At 40.9% G+C, this 27,362-nt stretch overlaps 3 protein-coding genes across 3 annotated transcripts; 1 reads left to right on the top strand and 2 right to left on the bottom strand.

The window, feature by feature from the left end:
• Nucleotides 1–247: 247 nt before the first annotated feature.
• LOC144654304 (cubilin-like) lies at nt 248–27,240 on the bottom strand. The gene is made up of 9 exons (XM_078514405.1): nt 27,083–27,240; nt 25,069–25,107; nt 17,132–17,497; nt 16,287–16,652; nt 15,387–15,791; nt 13,638–14,372; nt 5,231–5,602; nt 3,940–4,311; nt 248–2,149 (listed from the first exon to the last, which is right to left on the bottom strand). Exons 1-9 carry the CDS (start codon nt 27,108–27,110, stop codon nt 1,959–1,961), a joined length of 2,874 nt encoding a protein of 957 aa, XP_078370531.1. The 5' UTR covers nt 27,111–27,240; the 3' UTR covers nt 248–1,958.
• LOC144653657 (uncharacterized) lies at nt 6,788–10,820 on the top strand. Its single transcript, XM_078513710.1, has 3 exons — nt 6,788–7,694; nt 8,011–8,581; nt 8,704–10,820. The coding sequence occupies exons 1-3, from the start codon at nt 7,111–7,113 to the stop codon at nt 10,357–10,359; spliced, it is 2,811 nt and encodes a 936-aa protein (XP_078369836.1). The 5' UTR covers nt 6,788–7,110; the 3' UTR covers nt 10,360–10,820.
• On the bottom strand, nt 10,680–12,858 carry LOC144653658 (uncharacterized). Its single transcript, XM_078513711.1, has one exon. It carries the CDS (start codon nt 12,508–12,510, stop codon nt 10,816–10,818), a length of 1,695 nt encoding a protein of 564 aa, XP_078369837.1. The 5' UTR covers nt 12,511–12,858; the 3' UTR covers nt 10,680–10,815.
• Nucleotides 27,241–27,362: the final 122 nt, after the last annotated feature.

Genomic DNA, 27,362 nt, shown 5'->3' with positions numbered 1-27,362 from the left:
CAATAGTCCATTTTACAGTTGCCTGCCAAGTGACCAGGCCTTTGAATGGTAGTGAGGCTGGAGGTGACCTTGCATTGATACAAACCTTTCTGCTTTATTATGTAAATGCAAACTAGTTAACATCAGAACAACATGATTAACACAACAAAAGCAGTGAGGTCTGTATCAAAACAAGGTCACCTCCAGCCTCACTTCCATTCAAAGGCCAGGTCACTGAGCAGACAACTGTAAAATGGCCTATATGAACAAACAACAAAGCAAAAAGCCGTCCGGTATCCTTATAAGATTTACGTAAAAAAGAGCGACTATGAGAACCATCGGAGGCATTTAATTCATCAGTACCCATTTCATACACCTGGGTGGAGAGAGGCACTATGAGAGTAAAGTGTCTTGCCCAAGAACACAACACAATGACCCCGGCCAGGGCTTGATCCCGCGCGCACTAACCATATGGCCACCGCGCCTCTCTTACCAAAGCAACGAGTGGATAAAAAGGGCAAATAGTAAAACTAAAAATTAAAAACTAAAATGGGATAAAATGATTGACAAAATTAAATGAAGAAAAGAAACAGAATCAGTGCCTCTTGATACTTTTATATATTAATTTCTATTGTTCTGGAACGTTTTGGATATTTCAAAAATCTTGTAGCAGCTTATAAATCGAAGAAGTTAACTTGCACCGTAGAGTCTCTTGCTATTACGCTAAAACGTAACAGTCAACTAGCCAGTGTTACGTTCAGTTGGCAATAAGACCCCAATTTAAAAATAACTAAACGTTTCATCATAAAATTAAAGGACTTAATGTCTTGAAATGAAACACAACGAGCTATGCTGTAATCTGACTTCAAATCAATGAAACCACACTATCGCATCATAAACACTGGACTTCTAGCTAATACTATATACCATGAATTCGTTGGCGTTATTAGGATTGTCACGCGGCGTTACATTTAAAGAGGCCGGAGAAAAAAAAAGAGGGGACATGTTAGGTTATGAACGAGACAACTTACGCAACGGATGTGACCAAGTGCGTGACATTCCAAATAACGCCTGTGATCAAGACCGTGACAACTAAAATAGTGCCTGTGATAAAGATCGTGTGAAATCCTTAATAGCGCCTGTGACCAAGCGCGTGACATTCCAAATTGCGCCTGTGATCAAGACCGTGACAACTAAAATAGTGGCTGTGATCAAGATCGCGTGACACCCTAAAAAGCACCTGTGACCAAGCGCGTGACATCCCAAATTCCGCCAGGGACCAAGACCGTGACAACTAAAATAACGCCTGTGACCAACAGAGTGACACCCTAAATAGCACGTGACATACCAGGAGACGCCTGTAACGAAGAGCATGTCACCCTATAAATAACGGTTGTGGCCAAGTGCGTGTGAACCCAAGTATTATCAACTCTCTCTAAGACCGTCGGGGACCGGCCCCAACTGTTCATCCCAGGGGTCTCCTTCCTATAGGGAGTTTAAGTATAGCAAAATGATTGAAAAACGACAGGAACCAACACCATTTATCCTTCTTATAGAGGTGCCCGTTAACTGAGAATTAACTGTAATTAGGGTGGGACTATTAGAAAAGTTATGGGCGGGGAGGGGGGTTCAGCTCGTATGAATTGTTTTCCTCCACTGGCTGTGTAGGAGTTTTTGTTTTGGACTGGTCAATTATTCTGAACGATTTTTTCCTGTTGATGGCTGAAAAAATAGCTGTGATGGTCGATGCATGAATATTTTTCCTCGAACTGCTGTGCATGATTTCATTTTTCTTTTCAGTTAATATTTCCCTTACACGATTTTTTTTGTATTTGGCGCACTCCCCCCTAACCTATAACGTTTCTAATAATCTTCTATTATAAAAGCTTGGTTCAAGGGTGTGACATCCTAAATAACGTTTACAAATATAAATCAACAGCGTGACACACTAAATTGCCGCTGTGACGTTGTCCACGCCGCTAGACCTTTGAAGTGGCTTCTTCCTGCAGGGGAACACCTTCTGCCTCGTCACGAAACGATCCTTGAACAATCTGTGGCTCGTCATCCTTGCAACATGAGCCGTACTTACAACACGCTCCAATCATCGCACACACAGCAGAGAGAGCGCCAACAACAATTCCTACGATTTTCAAAATCGCTCCAACTGTGTCTAAAGGAAAATAATAATAATAAAAAATCCGAAAGCTGTTTCGACATTTCTTACAGTAATCAACATCTTCCATCTTCCTAGGATACAGTAAAAACCGCGAGTAAGTAGACTGTTCACAGCCCTCTTTTTCGTATTTTTTCGATCGATGAGCGCGGAAAAAGAACGGCGAGAGAACTGGATGCAAGCGCAAAACGGGAGGCGCGAGGGGGTGGGGGTGGGAGCGAAAAAAAAAAAGAGAGAATATTTTTCTTTCGCTCGCTTGGCTCGCGTCCGCCACCACCCCCTTCCTCGCGCTTCGCGTTCGCCGATTCTCTCGCTTTTTTTGCGTTAAAAAAAGGGACTGTGGACAGTCTAACGAGAGTAAGAATCTGCATTTCTCCAAGTTAGCTTGAACAGGTTCTTAAATAAACGGTGATTAGCACAAATTTACTGTACGCTATTTAGGTTCTTAATAGGTTCTTATTTTCTAAAGAACTATTTACATTATTGCTTATATAATTTTTTGTGGTATTCAGCCTTTTCCTTATATTGCCATACCATTTTATTTATTTTATGTGATTGTATTAATGATTATATTTTATGATTTTTAACATCGGCATTTACATTGCAACTGGAGTGATAAAGCTCCTAGGTGTCTCCAAAGATGATCTAGAATGTCGACTTATCTTATTTCTTATTTTAAAGAGGGTGTCTTACTCAAAAATATAGGCTACAATTTACGCTCAAATTTGCCACTGGCAAATTTTAGCGTAACAGGTTCTTACTCGCGGGTTGTTACATAAAGTATTGACACAAAAGGGAACGTACGGGTCATGACTTTAAGGAACTTATCAAAGACTAATCATTAAAAAAATAACACAAATGATCCTGTATTACTATACGAAATGTATGGGAAACCCTGAGATAGAGGGGGCACCCCATAACATTTCTGTTGGGGGTGTTTCGCTGGGTTCTTCAAAGACTTTCTAAAAGCCCGTTTCCGGTAATTAGTTCCGCTTTTCACGACTTCGTCACTTACCCGTCGCTCAAAAGAGTCGACTCGTGGCAAGTCTAGGTTCTTCATACTCCTACCATTTCAACGACTAAGTTGTTTTCTTCATCTCAAACTTGGCACCCCATCCCAGCCCAAAAATCTATTCCCGTATCCCTGTTTATTTTTATTTCGTTAATGTGAATCTCCATTCCCCCCAAAATTTAAGACGGAATCCGCCAGGACTTCGGGTGTTAATTGGACAAAATTATGTACCAAAATTATTTACATCTTTTTGCAAATTTCTGTGTTACTGTTTTAAATATCTAATCAAAAAAAATAATTTCACTAAATAAAAAGTGCTATTGAAACGCTTAAAAGACGATTTTACAAAATAGCAAAACGTGAGATTTTACCTATAGTTTACAACGTTTTTGTGAACTTTGAAATTCATTTTCTCAGGTTCGGATAAGAAATTGTTGTTGGTGTTATCACGGATGGGGGAGAAAATAACGCAATAGCGAGTAGGATTTAAATTATTCTGGTACTCGATTTTAGTCCAACTACCTTATTACATGAAATTTTGGCGACACGTGAATTTAGCGATTTTGAAAAATCCGTATTTAGCGACACTTTAATTTGGAGATTTTTTGTAAATTTTGGGATATAAGTCACTTAATTTTCTAAAATTTCATGAAAATCTGTATTTGAAGACATTTTAATTTAGTGATTTTAATTTAGTCCCAATTTAGTGTCGCCAAAATTTCATGATGGATTCCGCCTTAAACGTTTTCCATTATAAACTATCACTTGTACTCACTCTTCGTTTTGTAGGTTGCCTTGAATCCGGGATATTTGTTCTTGCCACTAGATTTGAACGCTACACGCATCTCCCAGTCATCTGAGGTTATTGATGAAGGTTTCTCTGATCCACAAAACTTCCCTGCAAGATCACTAGTATCCCACTGGCCATTGCGCACCTCCACATAATCTTCACTACAGTCAGTGGAGTCGGACAGATTAAAGAAATCGAACGACAGCTCAATTTTTTGATCAGTGTCAGTATAGATAAACCAAACACACTCCAAAGAATCATCATATGACAAAGGATAGTTGTAACTGGCCAAGGTTCCAGTCTCCGACTCTAATTTTCTGTATTTGGTTTGCTCAGTGCAGGCGAACGGAGCTGGTACTGCAAATAATATAAATTATATTTATAGCGTTACTTGTCCACGCCAAAAGAAATTATCTTGATAATACAAGAATGGTAGATGTTAAGCTTACAAACTTGTCCCAAATTCAGTAGCATGAAGCGACTAGGAGCATCCCCCCCCCCCCACCCTGGATGGGATGCTAGTTCATCGCAGGGTTACGGTTACACTGTAGTAAATAACTATATCCAGTTTGTCACCAGCATGGGACATTAACGAACCTTTAATCTTTCGTCCGACCATTTATTCGAACGTTCGAACGTTTGTCTGTCCGTTCGTCCGTGCATCCGCTCAATCAATTGTTCGTTCGTTCGTTCTTTCGTTCGCTCGTTTGTTTGTTGGTTTATTCGTCCGTCCGATCGATGGATTGTTCGTTCGTTCGTACGTTCGTCAGTCCATCCGTTCACAAATATGGCATCTCTAATGAAAGTTTTCGTATGCCCCATCAGCATCGTGGAGTATTTTTTCATCAAATGACTACTATAAATTTTCCAAATTTGAAATCAGTCAAATCCGGCAGAATGCCATTAACTGTCAGCAATTTTAACCGAGTTGTTTTTCACAGTCTTGTACCGAGGCATTCCCTTCCACTCATTCGATTAAGCGCGAAATTTGCTAACTCCTTCTATGTACTTCGCACTCGTCCGCAAGAGAAAGAGAGTGCCTAGGAACTAGATAAGCCGACGATAAGCCAACCTTTCACCATTGCATCTTTTGGCGTTTTACCTACAAACACTACCTTAGGTTTACAGTGGCCTGTGTAGCACCCCCACCCCACCCCCGCCTCCTCCGTTTTCACTCCTACTAGCCCCCTCCCCCTTTTTTACGGCTAGGTTAACAGCTCAGCATGACGCAAGTTTAAAACTTAAGTACAACTTGGGCAGGAAATTTCAACCTTACATTGTTTAACCGCCTCAAACACAGCATAGAACATGTCTCCACCGACAGGATCTTGAGCCCTGTATTGAACCCAAAGATGGCGACTGCTGGAAAACAGCGACTTCTCGAACGTATAAAAGCAGAAGGATTTTAGCAAAGTACTCGATGAACTTTGACCATCACGGATTTTAAGAGAAGACTTTTCACACAGGCCAAAATCGAAGGCCTTTATTCTCAACCTCACAAAGTGTCCGTCAGGAACAGTAATCACCCAGGTGCATGTGATGCTCTCCTTAAATTTACGTGGATACAGCGGGGAGAAAAGTGTCCCTGAAGCGCCAGTCAGAGGTATAAGGTTGTTCTGACCTGGGTTTTTACAGGGTCCCATGGTCGCTGAAATAGAAAATTGATATGAAATTCAGTTTCTAATAAAGTTACCAGCGGACATAGTGTGCCTTCCAATAGGCCTTTGTTTTTATTATGGGTAGCCTGAGGGTAGGAGAGGAGAGGAGAGGAGAGGAGAGGAGAGGAGAGGAGAGGAGAGGAGAGGAGAGGAGAGGAGAGGAGAGGAGAGGAGAGGAGAGGAGAGGAGAGGAGAGGAGAGGAGAGGAGAGGAGAGGAGAGGAGAGGAGAGGAGAGGAGAGGAGAGGAGAGGAGAGGATCGTTTCCCAAAATTTCTGTTCCCTATCACGTTTTGATCTGTAAGTATCATAAGATACTTACAGTAAAAATGAAAGGTAAGTTGATGAAGTGAAAGTTACTCTGTTGTTGGCGTGTATACTGGGTATGGCGTATACTACGGATATGGCAAGAGTTAATAAACAAATTCACTCAAACCCGCTATATACGCTTAAACTGGTATATACGCCAACAACAGAGAAAGATCATTGCAACAACTCATTAGCATGCAGTAGGCACATTTCACTCTGTACACGGCGTGTTTACCGGGTTTAGCGTATTAAGCGTATATGAGATGAATTAATTAACATCAACAATAACTACTACTACTACTACTACTACTACTACTACTACTATTAGTAATGATAATAATAATAATAATAATAATAATAATAGTAATAAATAAATAAATTAATTAATTAATTATATTTATATTATTATTATTATTATTATTATTATTATTACTAGTAGTAGTAGTAGTAGTAGTAGTAGTAGTAGTAGTAGTAGTAGTAGTAGTAGTAGTATAGTAGTTGTTATTGTTGATGTTAATTAATTCATCTCATATACGCTTAATACGCTAAACCCGGTAAACACGCCGTGTACAGAGTGAAATGTGCCTACTGCATGCTAATGAGTTGTTGCAATGATCTTTCTCTGTTGTTGGCGTATATACCGGTTTAAGCGTATATAGCGGGTTTGAGTGAATTTGTTAATCAACTCTGGCCATATCCGTAGTATACGCCATACCCAGTATACACGCCAACAACAGAGTAACATTCACTTCATCAACTTATTATTATTCATCGCATCACATACGCATGAATACATTTGTTTAAGTTAGCACCTTTTTTCCGTTATTATTTTCAAGAGGAACTAATTTGTCAGAGATATCAAAGTTATTGATAGGTTACATAACGCTTATGTAATCTTTTCTTCATCAAATGTATTAAAGCATTAACTTGTTTTGGAGATTTGTATTGTGGTGTGTTTAGGTGAAAGCCATTATTTGTTTTTGAGCTCAACGAAAGAATTTAGAGAAAAAGAATATTGCAAAGCTATTGGCGGTGATCAAATGGAGTTCTCAATCTTTCACCTGTGATTCGCTCTGCTATTCCCTCCGGCTGGTTTGAGAATGACAATTGGTTCATGCTTGTGACGGAACAGTATTTAATGGTAGACAGAACTTCAAACGGCTCAGTTCATGCTCATGTTCATGTGGCAAGATGAGCAAGCCTTGCTCTCAGTTAAACAGTAAGGCAATACGAGATAAGGCGGAGTGCGAGATAGTTGCGAGGGTCGAAAAGCTGTGTTCGGTTGTTGCTTTTAAGTGCGTGTGGCGGGTTAGCGACGCCGAAATAGAAAGAGCATGGAACTGGATATGCGAGAAACGCGACGAATGCGATTTAGCCTTGTCAAAATTGGCGGAAATTTGCTTCTTTTTTTCGGCGATAAGTACGTCAACATTGGACAGCAAGAAGCGAAAAAGGCCACAATTGCAGGAGACCAGAGAGAGTGACGAATCGAATGACGAATCGCCCGTCAATGCGTCCCAGCTTTCATCACCGGGAAAGCAAACATTCCCAGCCATATCTTACTGGGTGGCTTGCCAAACAAACAATGGCTCGGTCATTAATGCACTTACAATCCAAAGAGCTGTCGCAAGTTGCGGTTTGGAATATTATGCATCAAGGGCGTCACGAAAGAAAAACTGCTGTCATGACCTGAATCAGCTGTGTCAAGTGTTTAAGGACCACAAAAACCTCTGCTTAATGCAACTAGTGGAGTCATCGTACCAGCATTGCCTCGGGTGAGTAGATAACTTTGACCGATTTCTATTCTTTGAATTTCTGCTAAATTGCACATTAATGAAAGTAAATATATAATAAACAAACATAAACAGTCCGAAAGGTAAAAAATGCTATTCATCATTGAAAAATCAAAGTAATCATGCTTCATTGCCCGGTGCAAAGAAACTGTTATTCGATTATCGATAATTGATCAATTTTTATCTTCTCATTTTCAAAACATCGCGAGTTTGATTTCAGCAGTTTACTTTCACAAAGTAATACCAGGGAGATATTGCATTGCCTTACGTAAGCAAAACCTTTTGTTTTGATTAACAGGGCTCTACAAGGGGAGCTTCTTGGTGACTTCCACGAAGAATCCCAAGAGTCAGCGCCGACGGAAAATGTCGTTCGCCTTCGTGTCGTTCTTGAGAGTTTTCAAACGATGATGGCAGCATCCGTTTCGGAATTACGCCGAGCTGGTCTCGTGTTAGACACCTTTGGATTTGATAACAACCTGCAAAGTACATCGCAGACAGCACTACCAGATCCGCCGCACAAACCACTATCCTGTCCAGTAACAGTCCTGTGCAACGATATACAAATTGTGATGAAAAAGCTGCAGTATGCTGTTTATCGCGGCGAGGTGTACAAACTGGCGGCCAAATCGCAGTTCACGTTCCAGTATCTGTGTACCATGAAAACGTTCCTCCACAGCCTAATGGGAAACGAAGCGTTCAAAGACCGTCTGGTCCAGCATATTCAACGTGTTCTGCCCATACTAAGCGAGCCAGAAAGCTCTTTCATACGCCAAATTAAGATTGACAGAGACCTGATCGAAGTACAAGACGGGTGGTTTTGGAGCTTTTCCTCTGGGTCGTTTGTCCAAGGGATTATCTCAGAATCTCAGGTGAGAAGAATACACTGGACTGTTTTAACATTTAATTAAGAAGATACAATCAAATTTTCAAACCAAATCTTTACGATCTGTAGCACTGTCTGATGTGCTTTTGTTTTGGCTCGTTTCAACAGAAGGGTCTCACAACTCCACGCGCGTTTGTGGACTACGACCGACTCAAGGACCCGGAGCCAAGATATTTTGAGGCAATCCTAAGGAACAGCCTAACAGAAGATGAAATTCGGCAGTTCTGTGCAGATTTCCTGGCGTTGTTCCGTCCCAAAGAACACAAACAGCCTGTGCTGTGTGCCATTGGCTCAGCTGACAGCGGAAAGACCAGCCTCTTTTCACCTGTTTTTCAGATCATTCCCCTAAGCCGAATTGCTCGCGTCACGAAGCAAAAGAGTTTCAACAAGGCCATGATCGACAACCTGACAGAGGTTATCTTCCTCGACGAGGCATTTGCCACACTGCTCGACATAGATGACTGGAAAATCATATGTCAAGGGGGCTTCACGTCGCACGACGCGAAGTGGAAAAAGGCTCAAGGTTTCCATTGCACTGCGACCATGTGCATAACTTGCCAGGTGGAAATGGATTTTGGTGCAGCTCACAATGAAGCTATGGACAAACGCCTGCGCAAGTTCCACTTCAAGAGTCTTCCTCGTGTCGAACCAGAAGCAAACAAGTGGCTGAGGAAACATGCTATGGATTGCATTGTGTGGGCGCACAATATCGTAGGAGACAGCCCGAGCAGTCAGGCCAGTACAATGCCCACTGTGCACGAAAGTGGTATGCCTGAGGAGGAGTTGCGCAACATTTTGAGCGTTTCTTTAATAGACGAAGAAGTCGACGAAACCGCTCAGGGCGAATGTAGTCGAGAACAGAGTGGCGGCCTTCTGGCAGAACCGCAATCCCGAGAAGAAAGCTTTGAAGGGGACGCCATTGAAGATGTCGGCAATTCCGATGAAGACGAGACCCTGACGACCTTGAAAGCTAGGCTGGCACAATGCTCACCTGGCTCTCTACGTCACCGTCAACTGAGCCACATGTTAGAAAGCCATCTCTCTGAAAAGGAAAGGCAGAAAAGGGTTGAAGAAACGTGCTATAAGAAGAGGCAACACTTCTTACAAACGAGGGGAGTGTCCGTGGAGCACGTGTCGTTGCTCCCGCACGACCATAACGAGCCGTTGCCCACACCGATTCGAAGGGACCTCGCTGCCTTCCAAGAAGATCAGGAACAGGAAAAGATCAGTACAGCATTTGGGAAGCCGTGGCTTTTAACTATGGAGAAGGAAATGGCTGAGCAAAGCGAAAGAATGGAAGATCCAAGAGACGAAGAAGAACGAAGAGTGATGCAAAGTCTCCTGGAAATCAATTGCGAAAAACTGCGCTGTTATCACGAGCGTCACGGAACGCTGAAACTACCGGCTGCCCTGGCAGAACGCAAGAGGCTCTGCCTTAGCAACGAGCTGGTAGACCGTTCTTGCGTGAATTTGATAAGAGACCTGTTCTCTCCGCTGCCAGTTAGAGTCTTCCCACCCAGCCAGCGTCCAGCAAATCTGCCTGCCAGAAGCAGGAGCTCAGACGAAGACGACCAAGAAGACGGTTGGCTGATTCCGCCAAAGACCCCCACCTACATCCCGCGCAGCGACTTTGAAAGTCCCTGTCCATTGTCTCCAGTGATGGCGTGCAAACCAGCAAAGTCATCAAAGAGACCGCGTGCCCAGAGTCAGGCAAAATCAAAGAAGCAAAAGAAAATAACTGCTATTTTCCAGTCGCAAGCGTAGATTGAACGTTTTCTTGTTCGGACACTGATCTGCGGCTAGTGTTTTTTTTCTATTGCTGTGTTTAAATTTGCAAATGTAATAGTGTGAGTATTAATGTTCCTAAAGAATTCTACATTCAAAAAGAAAGCAAGAGAAATTAGCGTTGGTGTTCATTCACACGTGCAGTAATAATGTGAATCCTGCACCCGATATCAATTGATTATAAACAAAAGTTTGTAATTTTTGCAAGCACTGTAAACTCAGGCAATCGAATAGAAAGAGTGATATTCAAAGAGTGTATTACCTAATTCCATAATTAAATAATAACTTTTTTGGTCGAGTTATGCTGTCATCTCGAGACAGGAAGATGAATTTACAATAAAGCAATTTAGTTTTGTCTCTTTTGTGTACAACAAACTCTGCTTACACCCATTCTTTGCATTGAAAGTCAGTGTCCACACTTTTCCAGTATCTTTTTCAAACCAGCGACATTTTCATTCCGGCCCTTTTCTTTAGAGAGTCCGCCGTTCTTCCGTCTTGAAATTTGAAATCGGGATCTCTCAAAATTGCCGTCCACTGTCCAAACCCGTATCTTTTTAAACCTTTCTTGAGAAAATTGTCCTCTTCTTCCGTGAATTTCAACACCCGGCGATGATTTCGTTGAATTTGCAATTGTTTTTTGGGAGGGGAGTCCCTTTCAGGAGAGGCGCTCATTGATTCTGTTGTTCCGACAGATTCTGAAATTGTTGAAGTTGTAGCGCTAAACCTCGTGTGCACTTCCTTATCCAAATCTGAGCCTTTCGTTCCTTGTAGCTTTTGCAGACACTCGTGAGCTTTCACAGCAACTTCGCGCGATCTCTGCTTTTGATAGTGAACTTTTGCAACGGCAGAACTGTGTTTTTGGTCTTCTGACAAAATTTGTTGCTCCGTGCTTGTGAGTAGATTGAGGCTTTGCGTTTCGACAATTTGACGATAGCGCGTTGGATGAATATACTTCCCGATTGCATCGAACACCAATTTACTCATGACGTCGCCCAATTTGCTATGCTGGCCTCCGTTTCTAGTGACAAGTACGAAGTCGCACTGGGGTTTGAGTAATGGCCTTACGAAATTGATGTAGCTTTCCAGCACCCGCATGCTTGCATCAGTCAAAATTAATGAGTCAAATCCATACTTGCTGGCCGTTTTGAACTTTTTCTGGTCAATGAATCCTCCGTTCGCCTTAGCTGTTTTAACCATGTCCACCGTCAAGTACTGATAAGTCATAGGGCGAGATCCCTTCACCTTTATGAATAAATACACGGCGACAAATTTCGTGGCAAATGTTAGGTCCAAAGGATTCACTTGACCCGGAATAGTTTTGCAAGTCTTTACCGTGTTTTCGTAACGAGGCAAATGAAATGTCACCACTTCTAACAGTTCTTCCATGGTTGCCCAGTGCCCTCTAGCATCCAAAGTCTCAATGTCTAGATCTTGTGTCCACTGCAATCTCATCATCTTTGCCACGGTTTTGCGCGCTCGTTTGAGGTACAGCTCCGTTGAGGACAAATTTCGAAGAACTGTGTCTGATGCGCCATTTATCTTTCTGAAGTCGATTAATTCGGAAATCGCATCAATGTAGCCCAATCGGCCACCGTGTCCGAGTTTGCATTCATCTTGCAAGTAGTCGATAAACTTGAACAACAAACTATGCGAACACAGGCTAAAATCCAGCACTTCAAAACTCAATTCCTCTTCATCTTCGCAGCAAAATTTGAGAAATTTGAAACACCTCTTGACTATCTGCTGGGCTACACGATCTTTCTTGCAACCCCCACCACTTCCCGTCAACCACTTCACAAACGATTCGCCAATTTTGCTGGAAACTGAAAATGAAGGCAAAACTCTGGCAGTTTGTACTGTGATTTCACTCGATTTAACATCACTGGCGCCTTCTCTTTCGTATGCAGCGAGTATTCCCAGATCAGGTTTCTCGTCAAAGTAAAAGAACCAACTGTGCTTGGTATTCACATGTTTTCTGCACCCTCTCTGGCTTTGAAAGCCATCATGGTCACACACTTGTATTGGGCAATGATACAATCGGTCGGTTTCATTCTTTTCCAGGTGAAGCCGTTTTGGTTTGGGCGATGCTCCATCGATATTTGACCAATTGATTTTACACTTCTTGCTCATTTTATCATCAAGGTAAAATGGTCAACACAATCTCCTAGAACTGAATTTCTTTTCCAAAAAAATACGACGCACCGATTACACCTTAAGGAACTTCATTCGTGTTTAAACTTGGCAAGGCGTGCCTCTTCTTGCCTGCCCTCATTACTATTGTGCAAAATTCATGACACCCAAGATTGTGCTCAGCTTGCCCAAGCAGGTCTATGCGCGCCCCATTGTTTTTCTTCATTTCAATGGACAATATAATTTAGGAACAAAATGGTCAAGTAAGCGCAAGGAATTCGGAACCAAAGAGTCCTGAATTTGTTCCTAAATGAGCAGTTTAGGAACAATACGTTCCATTTACAAACAGGAACTCGGAACAAAACGGTCCTAAATTATCAATTTGGGAACAAATCGTTCCATTCACAGTTAAGAACTCGGAACAAAACGGTCCTAAATTATCAATTTGGGAACAACGCGTCCCATTTACAGATAGGAACTCGGAACAAAACGGTCCTAAATTATCAATTTGGGAACAACGCGTCCCATTTACAGATAGGAACTCGGAACAAAGCAGTCCTAAATTATCAATTTGGGAACAATATGTTCCATCAACAGTTTGGGAACTCGGAACGAAATGTTCCTGTTTTATCTTAGGGTGAACGTTTTGTTCCTAACTTTATAAAAAGCTGGTCCTCTTAAGGTTAACAGGAACACAAATATGAGGAACAAATTATATTAGAGGAACGTTCCTAAAGAAAAGATCGGAACATGCTACAAAACTTAAAATCAGTTAAAAACGGGCAAAGATATAAATTTCAAGTCACAAAACAGTTAGTTGAGCGTTTAGGTAAAATGAAAGCAATCATCGAAATTTGGTAAACTCTACCGCACTCAAAGGCTGTAAAACACGCAGTGAAAATTTTTGGGAAACGTTAAGGAGAGGAGAGGAGAGGAGAGGAGAGGAGAGGAGAGGAGAGGAGAGGAGAGGAGAGGAGAGGAGAGGAGAGGAGAGGAGAGGAGAGGAGAGGAGAGGAGAGGAGAGGAGAGGAGAGGAGAGGAGAGGAGAGGAGAGGAGAGCGCACGGCAGGGCAGAGCAGGGCAAGGAAGGGCATGGAAGAATAGGAAAACAAAGCCATTCAACTTACTGTCAGGAAGTATTTTGTAGCTTGCATGAAATCCGGGATATTTTCCTGAGCTGTCCGTCTTAAATTCCACGTACACGTTTGAATCGTTTACCTGAATGAACCCGGGACTTGAAGAGCCACAGAATTTTCCTATAACAGCAGGCCAAGAATACGATCCATGCTTAATCTCCACAAAGTCAGCTTCACAATCTTGAGATGGTTGCAAATCAAATGATTGAAATGTTAACTGAACCACATTGCCAACCGGAGCTTCAATGTGCCACCTACATTTGACATCGTTAGAGTAAGGCAGCGGATAACTATAACTGGCGAATTCACCACTTGTCTCTGTCAATGTAATACGCCCAGCTTTACAAGAGTATTCTGCTGGGATTGCTTTAATGGATTCGTATGTAGCGAAAAAGCCGCCTGTTCGTGATAGGTGTTGCTTAACAGTAAACTTTACAAGTACATTGTTCCCTTGTGAGTAAACCACTTCCTTTGTGTACTTGCTACAGAACTTTCCGAGGAGAACGCGTGTAGAATTTGTCACATCAAAGACCTTTACATAGTTCTGAGAACACTGTTCAATATTCCAAAAGGTTAGCTTAATAAAATGCCCGAGGGGCACGGTGATGTTCCACGTGCAGGATCCTTTCCCCGGGTATGAGGGATATCCTGGGGATGAAAAGCTCCTTCCTTCACCAGACATGTGCACTTTCGAATTCTTTTCCAGGTCACAAGCTCCCGACAAGGCTAAAAGAACAATATGGAGTAGCTAAATTATGCATTTATATTAAATAGATTTAGCCAAGCCTTAAAGCGGAGCTCCTTGGTTATTTACTTTGCCAAAACACGTGATCTCGATGAGTTCTGAACCTGAGTCCGCGATATTGACATGTGATACTGTTCAGTGGATACCTTGTATTGACAGCTGTCAATTGACCATAAAATGGAAGCCTAGAATCAAAGATGTTAGCTCAAATTAACCTTCACGTTGACCTATTTCTGGCCGCTATGTAGAGCGACGTCAAACGGACGGAGAGCGCACGCGCCTGCGATCCATGCCGCAAGCCACGATGACCATGCAAAATCAAATGCATGGTTTTCCTATTTCTGTGGATTTTCTAAGGTTATGGGGCTCCGCTCTAAATGGGGAGCTCCGCGCAAAAGTCTGCATTGGGCAAGTGTCCCATACCGCCGAAGGTAATCCGTCACATTACTACTATTTTTATTAAAAGTTTATTTCTTTTATTTCAAGCATTCGATTCCCCGATCTTGATCGATCGTGATTGATTGATTGATTGATTGATTGATTGATTGATTGATTGATTGATTGATTGATTGATTGATTGATTGATTGATTGATTGATTGATTGATTGATTTTTTGATTGATTGATTGATTGATTGATTGATTGATTGATTGATTGATTGATTGATTGATTGATTGATTGATTGATTGATTGATTGATTGATTGATTGATTGATTGATTGATTGATTGATTGATTGATTGATTGATTGATTGATTGATTGATTGATTGATTGATTGATTGATTGATTGATTGATTGATTGATTGATTGATTGATTGATTGATTGATTGATTGATTGATTGATTGATTGATTGATTGATTGATTGATTGATTGATTGATTGATTGATTGATTGATTGATTGATTGATTGATTGATTGATTGATTGATTGATTGATTGATTGATTGATTGATTGATTGATTGATTGATTGATTGATTGATTGCAACATGCTTCTCACCTGTGGGTACTGAGGCGTAGTTTGCAGTGAATCCTGGACCAGTATTTCCCGCTTTGCTTTTAATTTTGATGCTCAGCTCGTTTCCCGTGGAGAAGAAATAGAACGAGGGTTTTCTACCTGACTGTTCTACAGATCGAGGCTTCAATCCATTTATGCTATCTGTGATAACAGCACTATCATCCTCATCCTCGAAATCGAATATTCGGACGCGTTCGTACAGTCGGAAGGACGAGAACTCTATTCGCACAACGTTTCCCTTGGGTACTATTATCTTCCAGTGGCACTCGGTGATTAAATTACCGGGGTAACTGTTAGGGTACCCAGGGGTTTTTATTGTACCGGAGGGATCTTTAAACAGGATATTGTTATTCTCCTCTTTGGAATTTGAAGAGGAACAGGAACGCACTGCAAGACAAATATGAAAATGAACACATTGGATTCTGTAAAGTTTAACGCTGGAAAATTCAATGCAAAAACTAAACGTTTCGGCAGTGCTGCCTTCATTAGTAGTAAAGTGACACTACTGATACTACTGATGAAGGCAGCACTGCTTAAACGTTTAGTTTTTGCATTGAAATTTCCAGCGTTAAACATTATAGAATCCAATGTGTTCACGAACTGCAAGAAATCAACCACAAATCGTAAATCATCAACATCGTGACTAATCAAATCGTGAGAAATCAAGACAAGCAATCCATTTGCACGAATTTGAACATGGTTTTCTAGTGCACCTGATAATGCATACATGTATCCGCGTAAAAAGAAAATAAAAAATTGACAGACACGAGACGGATTATCTGCCTTAAAAGAACCCATAAAGTTTGATCCGTCCTTGTACTTGACGCATAAACGGCAGCAGACTATCCCCCTATCCCTCTCCACACCCCATGAGAGTATTACCTGTCTCGATGGCTGAGTACTTCACAGATATCCCGTTCCTATTATTAAACTCCGCTACATCATCGCTCTTGAACACAACATAGACAGACCGGAACTTGGAAAAAATTTTCCGGCCATTACTTTCAGGAATGGCAATCGGAGTGAGCTCAGAGCCGTCCACATCGAACACCTCCACCTTGTCATTGTCTGTTTCATACCGCTCGTTTAATTGCAGTGTAAGCTGTAGCATAACAACGTGATTCTCGGGTGCAGTGATGTACCATCCGCAAGTCGTGTTCCTGCGATTGCCGTTAGGATAGTAAGGGCTGGAAAAGTTGTGTTCTGTTGGCGACTTAGGAGCAACCAAGGTGCTGTTTGAAGAACATTCTGAAAAGTGACATACACGCATAGCGCTTTAATAGGAAAGAATCATTATTTTCTCGGAGGGGGGGGGGGGGGGTGTCTGAAAACATTTCCTTTGCAAACTTTTTTTTAGTTTATGCCCCTCTAAAAACATTTTTTTGAATTAAAGACTACTTTTAGTTAAACATATTGTGTTTGCAAACAGTTTATTTTGTCTTTCTAGGCCCTGCAAACGTTTGTCTAATATTTTTAACCCCTCACCCCCCAAAAATTAATGCCCATCCCTTAGAAATGTTTATTAGCAAAGAAAACGACGTTATCATAATGAATCCGTCCTCTAATGAGGGCAGTGGAGTGTAATTTTCAGTGGGATTGGAAGAGGGAAGGGTGAAAAGGTCAGCGTCTGTAGTAGTAGTTTTAGAAAGTGGTAAGGGTCGAGCACCCCTTTTTTCAAACACCCCTCCCTCCGCCGTGACTGACAGAAAATCTGAGGTTATATTTACCTTGTTTAACATGTGCTTGATAGTTCGCACTCATCCTTGTGGTATTAACAATTGGTCCTGTCTTTAGCTCCAATAACAAACTACGGCCACTTGAATAAAAATACGAGGCAATCACGCCATCGTTGCATATAGTTTCAGATATTAGATTACTTGCGGTGCTGGACCCATCGTAGAGCCTTAGATATTCATCACCGCTGCAGGGCTTAGACCGAAACAAGGCCCGGAGATCAATTCTAAAAACCTGCCCCACAGGGGCAGTCAAGATCCACTGGCACTTTGCATTGACTGGAAGCCATTCCATTATGTTCCAAATTGTACCGCTAGTCTCTGTTAATGTGACTGATGATTGCTGATTGGCACTGCAGGCTGCAAAATACAAACATACATTCATTCATTTAAATTCACACTCATTCCGATACTTATGACTTACCTTATTCTTAGTAATTTGTGCGAGTACTAATTTTCGCGATTTCAAAATAACGCGCGAAAAAAAAAGCGCGGCGCGAGATTTACACACTCGAAAATCAATACCACATTGTAAATCAAAAGTTAATACAAACTTAAAATGTTTGAAACTTCAACTTTCTACCATTGAAAGTATCTTTTCGTCTTTTTTCGACTATCACCCTTCCCCTATTACTGTTTTCTTCAGCTTACAAATTGGCCAAAACATTTTTAGTACAGTCACCAAAGTTTCTGTTTGCAGGTTCCTTGTAGTTACATTGAGCCATATCGAAGCCAGACCTTTGTATATTCCCAGTAGTTCCTTAGTCTTTAACGACTGATCAACACTGACAAAATCGCGAAATTTAATACACTTACGTTCTAATTTTTCTTGTAATCGCGAAAATACTCGCGAAATTACGTACGCGCGAAAATTTTAAGAATAAGGTAGCTCTGTGGCATCTTTCGATTTCCCCACAGACCGCCAACTCCTCTCCACCCCCTCCCCGCTCACCTCTCCCCACCCCTTTCTCCCAAAATGTGGTCAGCATCTAGTTTCAATTCGTAAATCTGATGGTGGAATATACGTCACCGCCCACCCCTCGCCGCCCACTTCTCCCCACCCCCTCCTCCCAAAACGTGTTCAGCATTTCGTTTCCCTTCGTTGATCTGATAAGGGGAATACACGTCACTCTGAGTAAGGGAATGCTCACTAGAAGGAAATTTCCTTGAATTCTCCCAGCTAGCGATAAAAGAACAGTATAATACAGAATCGGTTTGCTCTGATATCAAGGTGTAAGCGGCTAACGAGAAAACGAGCCGAAAAAAGGCTTTATTTTTAGCAAAATGATCTCAGTTTTCCGTACAGGAATTTAACTAAGCACGGCACACAGTCCCAGAGTTGTTCAGGTGACCTCTTGCCTACAAAGTAATCCTGTTATCAATAGGGTATGCAGATATCTAAAACTGCTGGTAAAGTGAAACACACAACTTGCAACACTTGGGGTATTTTAATCTACTGAGAACGTCTTATTTTCGAGGCGAGGCTGAGCTGAGACGGAATGTTCTTATTTTTCACGATTTGAGCCTGAGACGTTCTTGTTATATATCAAACACAAGAAAAAGTGTTTCATCGGGATATCCAAACACCGAGAAGAGAGTTGAAAATACGACGCGCAGCGGAGTATTTTTGACGAAATTCGAGATGTTTGGATAGCCTATGAAACACTGCTTCGAGTGTTTGATTTACTATCTCAATCGAAACAAAAACCATGGAGTAAACGGAGAAATGAAATCATAAAAATCTATGCTTATTATGACCGGGTATCAAAGACTGCTTCACGGTTAAGATTTCTGTTTTAACTTGATAAATCAGACAATGAGTTTGAGAAAGCATGTTCCTAAGTTTTAAAGTTGTTTTAACAGGTTTACTGTTTTTAAACAAAGAAAATGTTTATCTGAATGCAACAGAAATCTTTGTTGGTACTTAATTTACATTTTAGAAAGGAGTAGTGGAGTACCGTATTTAGAGCTCGATTGCGATGCAGAAACGAGTGGAAGAAATGAAATAGAAATGCTCTTAGCTAAGTCTTGGCTTGGAAATTTTCTTTGCATAAAGAGCTTCTTACAAAGAGTGCAGCCGAAGATTACAGCGAATAAGATATCAGCCAGTCTCAAAGTTGACCAATTTGGTGTTGGAATGTAGATCTCACAAGAAAATTAATAGAATATTACACATGCACCGTCTTGAATGTTGAATTTAATGTTTACTTTTGATTGCACAAAGTTAATAACGGTAAATTAACCGCACTAAAATTAGTTGTATAAAAAACACTCATTTCTCTTTCGCCAGCAGTCATTCGCAGTTTCTTAGAGTAGTCTTATCACCGGACACAATTGTAAACTAAACCATTGACAATTGAAATTTACTTCGACTAAAACTTTCAACAATTCCAACTGAATGTATCTTATATACCAGACTTGTTTGTTTATACTGTCTCTAGCTAGCTAGCTGATGACACGAAAACGAGGGTTTTATTTCAAGAATTACAAACTGAATTAGCAACAGAGATGGTAGCTATGACAACATGGCGACGCTCAATAAAAGTTTATTCCTGTCGTATCATCGACAATTAATTTTCCAATTGAGTGAGCACAAGCCAATAAACTACATTTAAGTATCATCACGAACGTTAAAATAATCTAATCACAACAACCGGCTCACGAAAACATTGACTTACTACGGGGTAGATATAGATAGTTCGGTCAATACTGCGCCAGTTTGATATTTGATTCAGCAGCCAACGCCTCGCTTGTTGTATACTTTCCAGTTCTTAAATATCTCAAATCTTTAACGTCTTCTAATTGTTTGCCAAAAGGCTTTTTACTTGTTAACTTGCGGGTTTCATGAATACGATCCACGTCTATTGGAAAGAGCTTGGCTGGCGAAGACTGTTTTCTAGCTGCTTCCGTGCAAAAAGTGGGCGAATGTTTGTAACTTCCATTCTCAAACATCTTTTTTTCTTTATCGCTACTACGACTTTCCGCATGGAAGCTCGCCGATGGCGGGTTTATAGCCGACAGACTTCTTGGTCTAGCACTGTTAAAGTTTGATCCTTTCTCCGTTAACTTTTCTTGCTCGTAACTTCCTATCTGTTCACACGACTTCTGTCTTGAAATCCTTCCTGGCGTTCCTTCCTCGTGTAAACCAAACGCTTCTGACAAATCTGAGAACGACTTTGATCTTCTTCGCGTGTGCGGAGATCCGATTAAAGCAGGCAGCACTGACTTTTGTCTTTCGACGAGCGGAGAATTCGGTGGTGTTAAGAGTCGAGGACTGGTAGATTCGGTACTTTCATCCTTAGACACTTTGATAGCTGGAAGTTTGGTCTTCATAAGACGAACGAATCGTGCTTGCTCGGCGTTAAGATTACTGCGCTTTGCCTTGTACTCGCTTTCAAGTGTTTCATACGTAGATTTCAACGTTTCTGATTTCCCTCGGTTTGTAGCAAGAGCCCTTTTGGAAGTATCGGTTAAATCTGATTGACGACGCTTTAGCTCCATAAGAAACTGTAAAAAGTGACTTATCTGGTCGCAACACTGTGTCGAGGGATGTTTCGCAATTGTTTCTTGTGTTTCTTGTTATTATATGCAGCAACTTCAATTGCGTGATCTCTTAAAGCGATTTAATACGGTCCGCTGCTCAAACGGGAAATCGCAATTGCGGGATGCCAGGAAGATAATTAGCTTCCATTCAAGTCACGTATCGACATTGTGCGATGAAAAAATTCTTATCCTCCCTTTCTTATTAAGAAATATTGTTTCCTCAAAATTTTACGTATTTTTCAAGTTATCATTTGAGTAAGGATATCTTTCGCGGTGCAAACACGGATACATAATGCTGACGATTGCCCGTAAGTAAACCTATGATGTTTACTGTTTCAGATATGACTATCTTATTAATTAGAAAATAAACAGCTACCGGATTAAAAGTGCATAAACTCAATTATCTTTCGATAAGCTTGACTGTTGCTCACTCAAGATATGACGCGATACTTTGTAAAGACTGTCTGAACTTTTCACAATAAGTGACCCTCAAAGTGAACATTTATTTTCCCATTAAGTAAAGTAAGCAATGCTTCTTTGATTAACCAGTGTCACATTAATTTTGTTAAGTATACTTCCACTGTATCCAGCTATAAACACGTTTTTGTGTATTTAGTACAGGGTTACTTACAATCTTGATTGTTTTGATAATCCTATTATAGTATTCAGTCCAAGATAAATATTTCTTAATTACCATTAATTAGCGTTGAGTAACCTAACTGTCTATTCGAGTAGAAAGCGACTCATTGCCTACGTTTATAATCCCGAATGGGTGGGAGGGCGCCCGAGGGGGTACTTAGAAAATATAATGTGGGGGTGATCCGCTGGGGTCAAAGCAAACCCTACTTCGTGTCAATAATTCGAGTTGAAAGCGACTTATTGCTTACGTTTATATTCCCAAGGAGGGGGAGGGCGCCCTGGGGGTATACTTGGAAAAGATAATGTGGGAGTGCTCCGCTGGGGTCTAACAGCCCCCACCCCGTGTCAGACCCGAAAACCTCAAATTTGCCACCTGATCTCAGGCTAAAGACTTAAAATGTACACACCATCAAAGCCTGGAAGTGAAAAGGGTTTTTATATAAATTTTCTCAACATAAATAAAAAATGCTACTGTTATCGCACATTTCAACATGACGGTTTATTGACCTGATTTAGATAAGTAGTATAAAGATATAAATTTGACAAGTTTTTTTCCGAATCAGCAACCCCATCTAAGACCCAAAGGTCAAAACGTTTCCAAATTCAACCACATCAAAGCCCTGGATGGTCAAAATAGGACCCGATTCAGCTGTACATACCCATATACATAGCATATAAAATTATAGGCAATCCCCTCTGGAGGAGGGAGTAATTATCGGTACTTTCCGTGGAGGTGTATGGCTAATTTCCCCCAGCCCTTAAATATATCATTCACCATATCCTATTTTAGACCTAGTGGAGATTCAGTTTGCTTTCATTTCTGCTTGGCACAAAAACATTTCAGGGGCCATGTCTCTTTTAAAAGCCCATTTCTCTTTTGAAGATAATCTCACATTAAAAACAAACTGACAGAAATACAGTCAACTTTCTCTAAGTGGACACCACTGTTAACTGGTCACCTCCCTAAGGCAGGCATGGTAAGCTGGCTAAACGTGGCAGAATTTTACTTGTTTGTCTGTAATAGGCCTTATTCGTATTCTCGGTATTGGACTGGAACTAGCTTGCAATGGAGGCTAATGCGGGTAATATTTTCAAATGCAAATGACATGAAGCTGTTTTTAATAATATTCCCCCGCATGAGCTTCCATTGCAAGCTACAATCCCCGTCATATTTTGATGGGACACTTGAACCTGTGTTCAATTTCAGTTAGCACAAGTCGTGTCTTCCCTCTCCCCCTGTCAATGTTGCTTTAATTTTTTTTAGACCTGTCAATAAGCTGGTATTGAGTACGTTTTGACTCGTATCAACATTGGAGGGGGGAAAGAGGGTAGTGTGTCTCATCAAATACGACGTGGATTGTAGTTCCAGTCCAATACCGAGGAATACGAATAAGGCCTGTTAAACTCTCTTAAAATCAGACACCTCTCTAAGACACACAGCTTGCATTGCTCCTGTACATGTAGGTCAGTGCAATGTAAACTTTTATAGACACTTAAAAACCCACCCAACCGGTGCCAAAAAGAAGTGAACAATCAAATGCTGTTTGTAGAGTCACCCACAAATAACTGTCCATCTCAGGTCTTACCCCTACCCCTTACCCCCACCCACCCTTCCCCAGCATTTATTCACCAGTACCCATTTATACACATGGGTGGAGAGAGGGACTGTGGATGAGAGTAAAGTGACAGTCTTTCCCAAGAACAGAACACTCAAAAAAACAAAAAACTCCTGAGTATTAGGATGTCCTGTCCTCAATGTCAAAATCATTATTTTCCAATTTCCTTTTATTTCAGATCTTTAAAAAAAGATAAAGTCTGTGTTCAGGCCTATTGTTCCATCAGGCCAGAACTTTTCCTGTTTTTGGTAACATGAAGAAACTAGGAGTATTTTACTCTCCCTCGGATGGGACACTAGACCATTGCAGGGTTACCCCAAGCACTAAATTGGCTTACCCGGGTAAATATCCATTTATACACCTGAGGGGAGAGAGGCACTATGAAATTTAAGTGTCTTGCCCATTAGAGAGGCCCTGCCATGGGGGGTTCCCCTGTCACTTGTCTAAATTTAAAAATGCGCTGTGTCGCTGTTTTATCAAACTTCACATCACTGTCAGTAGTAAAGTTAAAGGAAAACTACTTGTCCTTGTCGAAATTTACGTTTTTCCAAAAGGGTTGTCGTTTGTCACAATTTAATTTTATGTCACAGTGCTGTCGCTAATTTTGGGCCATGTCGCTTGTTGGAATTTACCCTGGCAAGGCCTCATTAGAACACAATGCAGTGCCCCGGTCAGGGCTCGAACCTGGACCACTTGATCTAGAGTCTAGGGCACTAACCATTAGGCCACCGTGCCTCCCATTTCAGACCTGATCTGAGACTGCTAAAATTAAGCACCTAACAATCATACAGGGTTTTGCTTTTTGTAGGTGAGATGTGACTTTTGCCACCTGCAAATATCTCATTCACCTGAAACTTTAATACTTCAAATTAATTCTTGGATTTCTCAGCAAAAATTTCGTTGATTTTGCTAACTTGATTTTTGTTTTTCTACGCCAACTGCAACCCTGTTATATCTTACTAACACAGCTGAATCCCAATAACTCGAACCAGGGGGGGGGGGGGGGGAGGAAGAAACGAGGTCTGGGACCGAGTAGCGATGCTCTCACAACTTGCAAAGCGATCAATTCACGATGTAGTCAGCGGTTTTTGGACGATGATGCAACAGGCAATCTTTTCCCGGGAAATGGAAGCTGCTATGCAGTGGAATCACTTATTATAAAGGAATTCAATTCTCTTAACTAAAAATCTAAAAGCAGCGTGTTTATCCGAAAATTTTGTCATCGTCGTGTAGTTTTAAGAACGCAGAATTATGTGATGCCGTGCCACTTTTCATGATAAATTTTTGCATTAACTGAAAAACTTGGAAAAAAAATTTCAAGTTCCAAATGGGATTTGAACCCACGACCCTCCGTGTTCTGGGACGGATGCTCTACTTTTCAGTGCTGAAATGCAAATGTTTGTACCACGATTTTCAACTGGCCCACATGGGGATTGTAAATGAAGTAAAACAAAGAAAGACCAAGTCAACAAACAACCTCGAAACAATAGAGCAAGAAAAATAGCTCCGACCAGCGCAGAAATATTCGATCACCACGTTTTCATTACCATTCCGACCCGTGATGGTTTTATTTCATAACAAACACCACATATTGACACCAAGAACCTTTCCAGAGAAATTTTCGCTGCTTTAAAGACAAAACTTAGAAAGTATTTTTTATTACTACATATATATAAAAAAATCGAACTCTCTCACTGGTCCCATGTTGTTATTGTTTTGGCAAGTTCACAAAGAAAGGAGCTGCTCATGCGCCTTAGAGACATCCGCTGACTATCGCCCTGATGATTGCTTTGCAAGTTGTGAGAGCATCGCTCAGATTTCATATAAGAGAATGTATGGGAAGTTGCTTTCCACCCCCCCCCCCCTGACTCGAACCTTCAAGGAAAATCAAAAAAGGTCCAATTACTGGGGTTCCTGAGTTATCAAGGGTAAAATTACTAAGAAAATGACCTGAAGGGGAATCGAAAAAGGTTTGAGTTAGTGCGTTGCTCAAGTTATTGAGTGTTGAATTATCAGGATCCAATATAGCTTACAGTAAATGGGGGTTGGCACAGTACTCCACTATAGAGGATGTTATACTAAGGAAATTAAGTTTAAGATCATTGAAAATAATATTTTTTAAGATGAAGTTACCTTCAACAGCCAATATCCTCAGCATGAGCACACAAAACCCTGAATATTACAAACAGAATAGACATCAGGATTTATTTCATTATATTAAGTATCTTGAAATACAGACATTGATTACTTCATGCGCAATATAATGTTCCAGAAAATATCAATTTCCCTTTACATGGAAGGAGGTTTGGTTTGAATTCACGACCCTTGGAAAATAATACAACAAAATGTAATGTAATGAAATTGTTGGATTTTAGCCAAAGAGCTTGAAGCCATATTCATCAGGTGATATTCTATGTGACTTCAGTCAGCATAGTTACTGTAATTACTATTATTAGAGCGGTTTTCACTTGAGTGTCGAAAGTAAATTGCGTTTGCTTTGGTTTTGCATTACTAAACTTAGTGATTGGTTTAAAAATCTCGTGCCACTTTCTCAGCCAATCACAAGTAAAACCAAAACCAATCGTGACTCGCTCACGCACGTTTTCCCGCGCTTTGTGCCAGCTACATGTATTTGCTTCGAGTTTTGATTGGTTCACTGGATTGTCTGTGTCCTTTGTGATTGGCCAGAGTAATTACTTTGGTTTTGGTTTTACGACACGCAATTGAAACTGCTCTATCTGTCAAAATAAAGCAAATCTCATGCTATAATTGGCTACGGCTAAGCAGTCAAGATGGAGCCATCTTGCATTGACTGCTCAGGATCGCCCGCTGTGTTCCCTGAAAAACTTCCAATAATCAAAAGCTGGCAGCCACATGATACGGACTCGATGTTGAATCGCAAATTTAAACCATTTCAATTTCCTTTTTGAGGGTTAAAGAGAGGTGAATTTCACTGTTGTCCCATCGTTTTACTTCGTCTCAATTCACTCAAGAATTTGACAGTCACTCATTAAACTTTTAAATCAATGAAATGATTTTAGCATGCGCCATTCAATGTGCATGCATCTGACTTCTTTTGAGTGTTCAAAAAAAGTCACATAACAAATCATTTATTTACCAAGCTTGTTCAGTCAAGAATTCAGAATGTTGGCCTTGTTCTTTTATTTGCGTGTTTATGGACCTCAACAAAACACACACAAGAACCTGGAGGCAGCGTGGCCGAGTGGTTAGAGTGCCAGACTTGAAATCTGGAGGTCCCGGGTTCAAGTCCAGTTCTGACCACTATCTGGATTTGTTCTTGGTCGTCCCGAGTTCAAATCCTCCTGTAAATAGCCAACTGGTCTGCCTCCCGCCAGTTGGGATTTTTAACCATGTTATGTTTATTTAATATATTATATTTGTTCAGTATTTGTTTCATATACACGGCCCCACAAGCTTCTAGCTTTAAACACAAACCGTGTATAAATAAAGTTGCTTTACCTTTACCTTTACCTCACACTTGGTCAATAACCCATATAAATTAAAATCTCCATCGTGATGGAGAACACAGTCAATTTTTTAATTTACTTTAGAAAATGATTTTCTAAGAAGAAATTTAGTGCTTATACAACGCGTTATACGATCATGCTCGCTATTTTACGAATTGGGTTCGATCGATTTTTAGTTCGATTTTGTTCGATTGGATACGCCAGGAACAAACCGCAAGCAATCTGAAGAACAAATTTGATGCGTTTAAAAAAACAACTTTGTCGTTTTACGCGTACATTGCTTTTACAGTTGTTTGCACCATTTTGTGCGAGCATTTAGACAGTTGTTTTCCTTTAGAGCGCGAGTCCCTTCAAAGTAACGAAAGCCAATATTTTACACTCGAACGGTTAGCCGTCACGTAACACCAGGTGTAACCAACCGCAAACATAAAAGTACGGCCTGCCCATATAAATACAGATATGAATAAACTGCATACACGGGATAAAAAACGTTGAAGAACACAATCAAAGACTTAACATATTAAATAAACTTAAAGCAGAGCGACAAAGCAGGGAAATTTGTGTTTTATGCTGTGACAAACACGAGGTTTTCTTGCAGCGACCACACGCCGGTCCATCTGTAAACATTGCGTTGATTTTACAATGTACCATCTACTCACCACAAAATAATAACATCCCGGATGGCATAAGAATGAACTGTTATATCCTGGATCAATCAGCTTAGTTTTCTTCCTCTTAACAACACAATCCAAAGGTCACATTCCCAGGTCATGCATATACTGCATCAAGGCGCCCAGAGACAGCCCAGGAGACAGCCGAAAGTTAGTTATTGTTCTCATTCAGCGGCCGCGATCCTTTTGGTCAGCACCAAAAGAACGACGATGAAATCGTTTGCCCTTTATCCGTCTTAGAGGGGTGTCAAATGACTGAAAACGACTG

Source organism: Oculina patagonica, chromosome 5, assembly GCF_052425735.1.
Source record: "Oculina patagonica isolate OP01 chromosome 5, crgOcupat, whole genome shotgun sequence".
NCBI classification, from domain to species: domain Eukaryota; kingdom Metazoa; phylum Cnidaria; class Anthozoa; order Scleractinia; family Oculinidae; genus Oculina; species Oculina patagonica.
Note: the sequence above shows the minus strand (reverse complement) of the source record. Positions and strands in the feature narration are given on the sequence as shown.